Source organism: Rhinoraja longicauda, chromosome 16 (genome assembly GCF_053455715.1).
Source record: "Rhinoraja longicauda isolate Sanriku21f chromosome 16, sRhiLon1.1, whole genome shotgun sequence".
Lineage (NCBI taxonomy): Eukaryota > Metazoa > Chordata > Chondrichthyes > Rajiformes > Arhynchobatidae > Rhinoraja > Rhinoraja longicauda.
This window is the reverse complement of record NC_135968.1, coordinates 28,209,667-28,222,765: the sequence shown is the minus strand read 5'-3', so window position 1 is coordinate 28,222,765 and position 13,099 is coordinate 28,209,667. Positions and strand designations below refer to the sequence as shown.

Sequence of the window (13,099 nt, the reverse complement as noted above, 5' to 3'; positions counted from 1 at the left end):
CTCAATATCTGGCTAACATGAGGCTAGACATTGACTGTCGGGCTTGGTTAAAATAAAAATCACACGCTTTGGTCTTGCTCTGCCCTTTGGCAAAACAATGTTGCAGCTCGTCGACCTGCTACTCCATGGCACCAGTGATCTGGGTTCAATCCTGATTTCCAGTGCAGTTTGCACATTCTTCCGGTGACAACATGGAGTTTCTCCAGGGTCTCTGGTTCCCTTCCACATCCCCAACACATGCAAGTTGATAGATTAGTTGGCCTAAAAAATTGCCTCTGATGCATTGTGATAGAACCTGGTGGGAAGGGCAGGTAGCCGATGGGAATGTAGGGAGAATAGTTTACAGGGGAAATTCATTTAATTTAGTTTTAGTTTAGAGATAGAGCATTAAAACAGGCCCTTCGACCAACTGAGCCCATACCAACCATCAATTATCCATTCACACCAGTTCCATCCCACTTTCTCATCCACTCCCTACACATTAGGGACAATTTGCCAGATGCCGATTAACCTACAAATCCGCACATCCTTAGGATATGGGAGGAAACCAGAGCATCTGCATGAAACTCACGCAGTCGCAGGGAAATCGTGCAAACTCCACACAGAGAGCACCCAAGGACAGGATTGAACCCAGGTCTCTGGCGCTGTGAGGCAGCAGCTTTACCAGCTGTGCCACTGCGTTGCCCATAATTAGTTGGAAAATTGGATCATTCTGTGAACAAGCTTAGACTCGAGGGGCTAAATGGCTTCTTTCTATGTCATGATGGATACGGAAATGTGAAAATGGTCATTGCACTTGAAAATTACAAACTGTGGTCCTTCAACAGCCTCATGACTTCAATGTTGCTATCCACAATGGCTTCTGCCTTTAGCCTGGACTGCCAGTCACTTTTTAATGGGGCATTAATGCAAATAAGTCATCACCACATTCTCCACACCTCATCGCCCTTTGATCTGAAAGATTCCCCCTAACCACCCAAATATTTGAGGATCAAAAACTGCAAAATACATTGAAGCAAAGCAAATTTCCAATTTGTACTGAGAAATGAAAATTGTTAAAATGCTCTTCTTTGAAAGTCGGCAGATATTGTACAGACTCATGCTGTGTAATTTAATCCTAGTTTAAAAATATACTTAAGTGTTCTTTTGCTAGGCTTGTTTCTGCAGCCCGAGGAATGTGAACATAACTAGATATGTATTCTATTTACACTCATTTTTTTATGACTGCAAAAAGGTGCATATTTTCCATATACCTTTCCATATACCTGTTGTATAACAGTTCTGATAAAAATGTTAATTCTCTTTCTCTCTCCATGGATGCTGCCTAGCCTGCTAAGTGTTCATGACATTTCCTGTTTTATAGTAGAGGAATAGCATTAAAAAAAAATATTTGGGCAGTTAACATATAAAACACATATTATATCATTTAATAGCTTACATCCACTGCCTGGTTATAACTAATCTTGGCTTGTATCATTTCAGGAGAGTCAGTAACGCTAGTAAATTTCAGGTCACTGGGATATTGCCGATACTTTCTCTGCAAGGTAAAAACATAAAATCAAGGATTAATGTGATGATAAATATTAATATTGAACATAGGTTATTGATTAACAGGTTATTTCCAGACCTAATAAGAAATTATAGACCCAAAAGATTAATTCTGCCTCTCTCTCCATTGACGCAACCTCATCTATTGAGTAGACACACATAATACTGGGGTAATTCAGTGGTACAGGCAATATCTCTGGGTAGAAGGAATGGGTGACGTTTCGGGTCGAGACCCTTCTTCAGATGTCCCCAGTTCCAGAATGTGTAAAACCAAATGCATAAAAGCTTATTGCTATGTTTAATTTGACAGCCACTGACATTGTGGACCTTGCCGTGCTGGGATTGTAGTCATGGCTACAGCAGGTGGCAAGTCTCAGTTACATTGTCCTATGGATATAGGAGAGGGTGAAATCAGAAATACTGAATTTCCATTGAGTTTGCTGCAGCACTCCCAAAGGCAGTTTTAACAAAGAACATCGAACAGTGCAGCACCAGAACAGGCCCATCGGGCCACAAGGTCTGTGTCCAACCAATGCCAAGACCATCATTTATCCACCTGCACATAATGCATATCCCTCCATTCCCTACATACTAATATGCCTATCCAACAGTCCTTTAAATGCCACTATCCTATCTGCTTCAACCACCAACCCTGGCAGCATTTTCCAGCACTCTCCAACCTCTTTAAACAATCCTTTCCCCATACATTTCCTTTAAACCTTGCCCCTCTTACCTTAAAGCTATGCCCTCTAGTATTTGAATGCCCTCTAGTATTCAAGTTTTGAACTTAATTAAGTACCTTCAGTACAATATAAATACATCACAGTGGCATCAGACAGCATTAACCTGTGAATGGTTGATATCTGATTTAAATAGAAATAGTTGGGGTGGGGAGCATAGACATGGTCCTCACTGCCATTACTGAACATATATTCAGTTGTGAGCGATGAAGTAAGGGGGTGGGTTGGAGCACTGAGCTCTAAAAACAGTGGCGCCGGCAACAACTTGGTCTTTCTGGTCAGAGACACACAAGCCAACTTCGTTCACCAACAGCAGTGAATGTTGCCTCAAGTTGCCTCTAAAATGGTGTGCGCATACTGCTGATGTTGCACTCAATGTTCAGGGCTCTTTTAACTTATTCCAGTCCATCCCAGAGATGTTACAATGCAGAATGACATGAAAAGGAGCTGGATTTCAGTTTCTAATTGTGTACAGACTGTTGGTTTTGATCAGCAGGAGTCATTTATCGCACTTACCTCACTGAACAGTTCTCCTGCCTTTTTAGCTTGCTCAGCATTTAAAGAGCCACTGGTTATCCATCCAACACCTCGCATCCAATTCAAGTCAGACTTGTACTGATTCTGATAAATTTTAGAAAGTAATATTGTATCAAACTTAGAGCGAATTAAAAAGCGTGACATTTTTTGTGACTGGAGAGAGGTTGATAAAACTACCTTGTGATTCACAGTATTTCCTTTCTATATCTACACAGTAAATCAAACTTGAATATTTAGTAGGGACTTCTTCAGGATGACCTTTAGCAGGATGGTTAGCACGAGGTACAAAATGTAATTTTCTGTTCTTTACCCAAGCCAATTTTTTGCCGCAAGAAAGAATATCACCAGGATTCCTAATCTCTTGCCAATTTAGTTATTTTGGTCACTCTGTTTCATTGTACATCTGTACATTGAATTAATCTTACTAACCAAGACACTAACACAAATTGATGACTAAGTTATCGATCCAGAATAACAATGTGTTTTTCTACTAAGGCAGTAAATTTTCTTCCTCCATTTCTGTTTAGTTTTAGTTTTAGTTTTAGAAATACAGCGTGGAAGTAGGCCCTTCAGCCCAACAAGTCCGCACTGACAAGCGATCCCCGCACATTAACACTACCCTACTCACACTCGGAACAATTTAGGTTTATACCAAGTATACAAACCCAAGCCAATTAACCTTCAAACCTGTATGCCTTTGGAGTGTGGGAGAAAACCGAAGATCTCGGAGAAAACCCACGCGCTCACTGGGAGAACATACAAATTCCGTGCAGACAGCACCCGTTATCGGGATCGAACCCGGGTCTCTGGCACTGCAAGTGCTGCAAGGCCGAAATCTACCGCTGCGCTGCCGTGCCGCCCCATTTACTTTATGAAGGAACAATTTTCCAATGTTACATGATTTAGAGCTGTGGTTAATAAGTCATGTGGATGACTTTAAGAATGCTCACAGTATTAATAATGTCTAACACTTTGGAACTGGCTGGGTTCTTGCATTAGTTCTCTTTAATACCTTGGAGTAAATGGTGACAAGGACATGTTGTAAGGCAGAAAACGGACTTTTACTTGGCTTAGAGTTTCCAAATTTGACAACAGTAAAATTGAATAATTGAAAATTTCACATAAACTGATATACTATAACCTTACTTAATTGAATCCATGCTTTTAGCGGGATAATCTTAATGCTGTCAACATTTTAAGGCTGTTACAGCTTTATGTATGTGGTAAGATGACCCAAACAAAGTTATAGATAATTAGGTTAGAACATTAGGGGAGGCCGATTCATCAGAGAAATCAGAGCATGAGGAATACTTACTAAAGGAAAAAAAATGTGGACTTATGGGAACTGCAGAGAAGTCCTCTTTCATTATGTTGCAGTCTTTCTGATCTATATATAGAATCATGCCAATAGTATGACTTTTTCATATTCTCTAACAGATCTATTGTTCAAACTTAGTTGGTTCCTTGGAAAATGTGACTTGTACATATTCAAATACAGTGAAAGTCAAAGATATCAAGTCAGTACTTGCTCCAGTGGCAAACATTCCAAAATCACTATTATCTTACAAGGCATGTTTAAAATGAACTTCAAAAGCAATGTATGTAGAAAGGAACTGCAGGCGCTGGTTTATATCGAAGATAGACACAAAGTGCTGGAATAACTCAGTTGGTCAGGCCGTAACTCTGGAGAAAAAGGTTGGATGATGGTTTGGGTCGAGATCCTTCAGGGTCTGAAGTGGGCTCCCGCCCCAAAAACTCCTCTGAACATTACCTTCCACAAATGCTGCCTGATACACTGAGTCCATCCAGCAGTTTGTTTAATACTTGACCTTCTTGCTTTCCACTGAAGTGACTTCACCTACTGGTACACAGCATGGAACAGGCCCTTCAGCCCATCTCGTGCATGCGAACCAAGAAGTTTTCTTGTGCTAGTCCCATTTGCTTAAATTTGGCCCATATTCTTCTAAACGTTGACGATCCATGTATGTCCAAATGTCTTTTAAACATCGTAAATGTACTCAGCTCTACCACTTCCTCTGGCAGCTCATTCCATTTTATCACTACCCTCTGAAGAAGGGTCTCGACCCAAAGCGTCACCCTTTCCTTCTCTCCAGAGATGCTGCCTGCTCCCGCTGAGTTACTCCAGCTTTTTGTGTCTATCTTCTGAAAATGTTGTCCCTCGGGTCCCCTGTAAATCTTTCCCCTCGCACCTAAAATGTATGCCTTCTATTTTTAGACTTCCCTGGCCTGGGAAAAAAAAGATGGTGACCATCCACCTGATCTATACCCCTAATGATTTTAAATACCTCTGTAAAGGTTATTCCTCAACCTCCTATACTGCAGGGATAAAAAATCTCCAGCCTATGCAGTTTCCCCTTATAATCCAAGCCTCCAGGCCCAGTAACATGCAGCTTTAATCTGCTGCAGCCGTGCAGGGAGATTCCCCACCCACCACACACACACACGTGCAGCAAATGTGTGCTTTGCTCTCAAACTCCAAAGTGGGAGTAAAATCACTAATACTTGCATGTGTAAATGCACACTTGCACACTTGCACACTTGCAGTCTGGCATGCAACTGATCGCTTTTCTCAGCAAGTTACAGCCCAACACATGCGACCTCATGCTAAGGTCTTTTACCAAACCATTGGAATCCAAGAATATCGACTGATCAAAACACTTTCTTCTGCACTATAAAGAACTACATAACCAGGATAAACAGCATGAAATAAAATGAGCAAAGTGTTACTCACATTACTTTGAAGAGCATATACTTTTTTAGCCCATTCGGTTTTCATATCTCCGGGGAGCATGGTGTACTGGTGGTATTGGTGTTTGTAGCCCCTGTCAGTGGCCAGATTCTGCGCCCTTTTTGCATGCACCAGTTCCATCATGTCCATTGTGAGATGGATCTTGGTCTTGGTTGCCCCCGATTGCTTTCTGTACTCCAGATCGCTCTGCAGCTTGGAAGCTTGGATAGAATGGGCCAAATGAGAATCGCCTGCTGCCTCCTTCACTCCGATCAACTTGCCCTTTAGTTTCTCGTATGCCTCCCTGTACTTCAGCTGTTAAAACATTTTGTAAAGAGGTTACTAAGTGACATGCCCTGACTTTATTATCTGCCACGTGTAATGCAGGCATGAGAAATGAATGGCAGATTATGAACTGCCTGCAACGTGTTTTTAAAATGCAATAACAAGGAACTGCAAATGCAGGTTTATACCAATGAAAGGCACAAAATGCTGGAGTAACTCAAAACACTGGAACAGATGGGTATCTAAGCAAATGGTGAAAAACCTTAATGTTGTGCATTTACCAAAAATTGAGATTTTATTTTAGGTATAACCCTCTCACCCTCCCCCCTCCTCTCCCTCCTTCTGTGAAGCAATGTGACAACGCTATCACTTGGAGGGAGAGCTTCTATCAAATTTAAAAGTCTTCCTATTTATTTGTAGTATTTTTCATTTATTGGAATTGAAGGTACAACTCTCCTATCTTAACAAGAACTCTATATTCATGGTGTTTTTCATATTTATTTTTCAGAAAGTCAATTTGTGTTCCACTGGCCTGCAACGATTGAAACCTTCATCTCTCTTACAGAAGACAAATGCCAGCAATGGCTGCCTCGCCATCAGTCTGTCGCTCCCTTCCTTCTTTGTGTTTAAATAGTATGTGTTAAATGTGTGTTTTTAGTGTTCGTTAGCTTGCTTTATGTGGGGGGTGGGGAGGGGGGGAGTTGGGGAAAAACATTTTCTAATCTCTTACCTCGATGGAGATGCGATTTATTTCCGTATCATATCTCCGTCCGCACTGCGGCCTAACATCAAGGAGATGGCGGCCTTTGCTGGAGATCAACCAGGAGCCTACGGGACCTTAACATGGTGGAGCTGGCGATCCCTTTGCCAGGGATCGACCCCGGAGCTCCAACCGTGGGTGCCTACGAGCTTTAACCACAGAGCTCGCGGTCTCTGGTTAGAGACCGATTTCAGGAACTCCAAGCCACAGGAGCTTCGACCGCCCGATGCGGGAGTTTTGATCGTCCCGACGTGGGGACTTCGACCGCCGGCTGCGGGAGCTTCGATCGCCCCAACGCGGGAGCTTTGATCGCCTCAAAGCGGGGGCTTCGATCGCCCTGACTGCGGACGGTGCGACTGCCCCGACCGCGGGAGAATAAAGAGGAAGATGATTGGACTTTTTTCCCTTCCATCACTGTGAGGAATGTGGGGAATCCACTGTGGTGGATGTTTATGTTAACTTTTAAGTAGTTGCGTGCCTTGTAGCTTTTTTTCTCGTATGGCTGTGTGGTAATTCGCATATCACTGTACCTTAATTGGTACACGTGACAATAAAAGACCTTTGAAACCTTTGTTGCTGGATTTCAAGATCTTGGAGTTTTATTGCAGATCTTCTGCAATGTGTATTTTCCAATCTTGCCTTGCCTAATCGAGACAAGTCATTGAGTTATGTAATTCAATCATTTATATCTGCAGATGTTTACTTCAATGAAATGCTTCAGGTGGAAAGATTAATTTTAACAACACCAATCCATTTATATAACAGTTTGAAAGCAGCTCAGTATTCCAAGCACATCACACAAAATATTAATGCCAAGCACAGAGTTATAAGGGGTAAGGGATAACAGGTTTGGTCAAATAAATAGGCTTAAATAGGTTTCAAAAGGAGAACAAAGAAAGGTGAAGAAAGAGAAGGCCTGGTGAGGGGAACAAGCCAGGGTAACAAGAGTAACAGGGAACAAGAGTAAAAGGTAAAGATTTTGGCAGAGAATTCTCAAAATTAGGTCTTTGATATAACTATCAATGGTGGAATAATTAATTTCAGGGATGTGTAATAAGTCCAGAGATATCACAAAAGAACAGTAGGATTGAAAGTGATTATAAAGATATAGGGAGATGAGACCACAGAGGACTTTGAAAACAATGTTTCCCCCTCCCTCTTCCCCCCCCCCCCAACTCCCCCCTAACCCCCCCCCCCCCCCCTCCTCCACCCTTCCCCAACTAAAAGATGGTGTTAACCAGCTCCACGGTTTCCAACAATGTATCCCTCTTGGGCTCACACCTGTCCCTATCTAAAAATCCACCTATCAGGGAACCTCCTTGACTGAGGTCATTTGTGGTGGGCCCGGATTTGCCTTGTTTTCATTGCTTCCAGTTTTTTTCCCCCCTACTCTACCTACTACAATCAGTCTGAAGAAGGGTCCCAACCCAAAACATCATCTATCGTTTTTCTCCAGAGATGCTGCCTGAGCTGCTGTTACTCCAGCATTTTGTATCTGTCTTTAAAAATGGGTCACAGTTTACCAGTACCTCAGTGCAAGTCAGCATACACAGGGATCTTGTGTAAATAGGGCTCTCTGTGAGATTGAACATTGTTAACAGTTTTTAGATGACCTCCAGTTTGTACACAGTAGAATAAAAAAGACACTCCAGGAGTGGGATGGAGCGAGCAAATCTGAAGCTAACAAATATAAGGATGGTACCTGATAAGCTGAGGCTCAAGTGGGGTGGCATAAAGTCATGGAGGTGAAAATAAGTGGTCTCAGAGATGACATGGAACTAACATTGGAAAGAGTTTGATTCAGTTTCAAATTGGATCAGTGGCTGGTGAATGAATATTTGCGATGTTGGACCAAAGATGATGGCTTCCCTCATCCTAATAATAAACTCAGAGAATTTCTGCTCATCCAGTCCTGATAGTCAGACACACAGCCTGACAACTTGGAGGCAGTGAATGGTTCACGAGAGCCAGTGCACACTTTCATAACTACAAAAGAACATTTGAGTTACCTCCTACCTTTAGAAAAGAGATGAGAAGGAATTTCTTTAGTCTGATGGTGGTGAATCTGTTGAATTCATTGCCACAGACGGCTGTGGAGGCCAAGTCATTTGGGTATTTTTAAAGCGGAGATTGACAGATACGATTAGTAAGGGATGCAAGGGTTATCGGGAGAAGACAAGAGAATGGGGTTGAGAAGGAAAGATAGAACAGTGATGATTTAATGACTCGATGGGCCGAATGGCCTACTTCTGCTCCAATGGCATGAACTTATATTGGAGAAATGTGAATCACCTGGAGTGTTACATTAAGTCCCCTATTAAAACAACCCCTTTTTTAAAATTTCAATTAAGTTCATTTTAAATAGTAATATGCACTATCCAGGCAAATAAAGAAAATGAAAGATATTCAGCACAAGAGGTGTTCACATTTGCAAAATTAATGGTGTGTCAAAGTGTTTGGAATATATAACTTACATCACTCGCCAGATCTCTTTTTGCCTTCGCTTCCAGAATGGCTATAGCATCCAAGCGCAGTTCAAAGCTTTTGTCTTTCTCTGCCTCCCAGTGACTCTTGTAGATTTTCTTGATAAAGCGCATATTGTAGAACAGTTTCAGTTAATTGTGCCCTCTGCTAATTAGAGTTTACATCATTCAGGTACAGAAGAGAACCATCAGGTACTCCTCATTCCTGACTAACCCCAGGTAAGTCTTGATTTAAGGTCAGTGGGGAATCTCTACGGGAACTTTCCCAGTTTCCAGCGCTAACACAGGCAGGGGAGCCAAAGTTACGCTGTTTTATTTTGCCCCAGGTTTCTATAGCTCTTCCACCAAAATTAAGTAGATGAACAGAGCCAACAACATGATTTTTTTTCCTCAGTTTTGATTATGCCTTCCTATACAAAATTCAACCTTACAGTGTAAATACAATCACAATTAAATTGGTCAGTTCTGAAATTAAACCAAAACTACATAATTGTCATGAGTTTGATTCTACTTATGTAGAGAGGGAAACACAAGCAGGGTCCATTATGTTTGGACTTTATTTAGCTTATCTATGTAATGAAGTGCTACCTTATTTTTTCCATTTCACTTATCTGCCTGTGCAGTGCACTAGATATGACCAGGCAAGTACTTTTGTTTCAGGGTATAGTACTCCAACATTGCTTTATTTATGCACTGAAATTGCTCAGATTTATATGTTAATTTATACGTTTTTAATTATACCAGTTAATCTGCTGTGGTGTCGCTCACAGAACTGTCAATTTAAAAGCAACTCTTTTTCTTGCTCAGCCTACGAATGTCTCCCAAACTTAAAATTCTTTTAAATTTCCCCATATTTTTCTTTCCGTTTATCTTCCTCCCCTTTGTGACCACTCTCTTTCTCTCTTGCTCTGTCTCTCTCCCTCATGCCACCTTCTCCATGCACACCCCCAACCTGAATACACTGCCATTGCGTTGCTCTATATTTTTGTCCTTTAGTCGCAATTCCCCCAAAGTTTAGTGGGCATGATACTGCTCAGCTCTATGAGCCTGAACATTGCTGCCTTCGGAGGTAGGAGAAGATTGCAGCCATTTCCAGGATGGTCCACGTTCTTCTGTAAGTTCATCCAGGCCCTTCTATGGTTTCCACGTCTGTCTTGCACAAGGTAACTTGTCGCACAATATTCCTTTGGAGCATTGCTTGAGAAAGAAGCTCACATTCCAAGGAACAGTACCATTTAACTAAGGCCTCTTCAAGTAAATCCCAGCCCAGGTCAGGAATCCTGACCCAGGTAAATCCCTTCCAAATGTTCAGTAAACTCACCTGCACCTCTTAGGCCCCCACCACCCTCTGTGTTTTACCAACGTAAACTTTGGATTACCACTCCTGCCCCACTGGCCCTGACCTCCTTAGGATCTTGGACATTTGTGAGACTTTAGCAGCACGCCGATTACCAAGATTGCTTAACAATTGCAATTTCAACCTGTCACTTAAGCAATGACAAAGAGTTTCTTGACCCCCGTTTCTTTGTTACTTCAGATTATAGTATGTAAATAACCTATTTTGTTTGTGAACTTCTATACCGTGGAATAGCAACATCTTTACCGGAACCAACCCAATCAGCACAGTGGTAATAGACTGAGATAGCATTACAAATTATATTAAAAACTAATTATTCCTCTAATGTCCTCCAAGAATGGAAACGTATTCATGCTGGTCTGTGACTCCAACCCTATATCCCACAGGTTACTGCAAATAGCTTCTGAAGTGACCAGAAAACTAGTGCACTACAAGGCCAGTACATTCCAAGAACAACTATGATTAAGCACAAAATTAAACCAGACTAAATATACCCGAGTCTTAAGGACAAATAATAACATATTTCCACCAGAAGGAAGCAGGATTCCATGTACCTAAGTTGCTCACCAGGACTCAAGCCACCTGAATAGCAAACCATTGCAGTCTTCTTTGGAGGGGTGGGTAGGGGACGGCACAATGGTGCAGCAGTAGACTTACTGCCTTACAGCACCTGAGACCCAGGTTCGATCCTGTGCTGTCTGTGCGGAGTTTGTACGTTCTCCCCGTGACCACGTGGGTTTTCTCCGGGTGATACGATTTCCTCCCACACTCCAAAGACATACAGGTTTGTAGGTTAATTGGCGTTGGTAAAATTGTAAAAATTGTCCCTGGTGTGTAGGATAGTGTTAGTGCAAGGGGATTGCTGGTCGGCGCTGACTCCGTGGGCCAAAGGGCATGCTTCCGCGCTGTAACTATAAAACTAAAACAATTGATCAAATGCTAAATCATCTGCACTTTATAATTTCAGCTTTGTAAATAATTAGTTACTTACATCACTTAAGTATTGAGCATTTGCCTTGGCTTGCATGAACAATGGCTCATCTTTGCAGATGCTGTACTGATGAAGACTCTGTTCACCCGTTGCTTTGTACATTAGCTGCATAACGTGGAAGAGCAAAAATGGTCTTAAATAAATTGCCATGTAACCTTTGCCAATGCCAATGCAATAATTTTATGCCAATCTTTTTTAACATGCTTGCACCATTTTCTGTTTTAATTTCAGATATCAGCATCTGCAGGGTTTTTTTAAATTTCCATCTGGCATGTTTCCATTATATGCCCACATTGACTGGGACTAAGTACATTCAAGATTGCAGCTTTTAAAAATCCGAATATTAAAAGATACTAAATCTATACATAACTGCCCATGCATGCTTGATGGTCAGTAAAGTGGCATGAACACTGAAAATTAAATACACTCACAGAATTTAGAAACAAGGAACAGCAGATGTTAGTTTACAAAAAAGACACAGAATGTTGGACTAACACATCGGGTCAGGTAATATCTTTGCTGAATAGGGATAGTGACATTTCAGGTCGGAAGACTCCTCAAGTCTGAAGAAGAGTCCCCGACCCAAAACGTCACCTACCCATGTTCTCCAGAGATGTTGCCTGGCCCACTGAATTACTCCAGCACTTTGTCTTTTTTTATTCATAGAAATTGTTTGACTATTGTTTGCCATCATCCTCTTTTGAACCACCAGCAGGTGCCAGGTGGTCCAACGTTAGAAGCGCTTTGTCTACCTCCTTTGTGTCAATGACGACTTCAATTTAGGAAAAGCAAAATTGCAAAAACCTAAGGAGACATGAAATGCGAGAAACCTGCAGAGTCCTGGTTTTATAAACACCTTTACCTATTCCTTTTTATCACAGTCAGCAATGCTGTGGCAAGCTATTTTTGCATTAGCAAACTGGTGGAGCTAACTAGATTCAGAACTGAAAGAGTTCAGTTATAAGCACCTGGTTGCTTGAACAAAATTTATGTATGAAGCTATGAAAAACAATAGGAATAAAAACAACAACAAAAATTCAGAAACTTTTAGATGTTTGGAAGTAAACACTCAAAACTTTTTCTTCCAAACTTTGCCTGTTTGATCAGCTTTGATTGTGTCAGTGGCATCCATCACTCTTTGAAATACAGCGTTTTTTCATAAATGATCTCTCTCTGCCTATGCAGTACTCACTTCACTTTGCAAATCTTGGCTCCTCTTGGCGTGAATAATCTGTGGAGTGTCTGCCACACTTGTGAATTTTAACGCATCAACTCTCTGTCTGTATTTTTTCTGCAAGTTAAAAGAGTACACAATTTATTGTCAGACAATAGGGAACTTACTTTAGAAAGCAAAACATAATGGAATGTGCATGATTCTAGTCAAATGCATGTGAGTGTTCAGTGTTAAAATAATATTAAATCAGTTAATGATGATCCCATTCTCTTTCAGTCTTTTGTTGTCAAATAAAGTGAAGTTGTGATAATTGTCATATCGCAAGTACGCTGAGGTACAGGTACAATAAAATTCTTATTTCCAGCAGCATCACAGGCACATAGACTCATACAAAGAACAGAAATGCAATTTACACATAAATTTCACAACATAGTGTGCATTTTTGGTTTATTGCGTGCAGTTTCAGTCTATTATG

General features: G+C 41.3%; 1 protein-coding gene across 1 annotated transcript in view; it reads right to left on the bottom strand.

The window, feature by feature from the left end:
• nrap (nebulin-related anchoring protein) overlaps positions 1–13,099 on the bottom strand; it is an 86,747-nt gene that overhangs the window by 28,810 nt on the left and 44,838 nt on the right. The window contains exons 19-24 of the mRNA XM_078412840.1: positions 12,643–12,741; positions 11,451–11,555; positions 9,094–9,201; positions 5,578–5,889; positions 2,805–2,909; positions 1,439–1,537 (exon numbers count right to left, since the gene is read on the bottom strand). Coding sequence (XP_078268966.1) covers positions 1,439–1,537; positions 2,805–2,909; positions 5,578–5,889; positions 9,094–9,201; positions 11,451–11,555; positions 12,643–12,741 — 828 coding nt within the window. The remainder of the gene's footprint in view (positions 1–1,438; positions 1,538–2,804; positions 2,910–5,577; positions 5,890–9,093; positions 9,202–11,450; positions 11,556–12,642; positions 12,742–13,099) is intronic.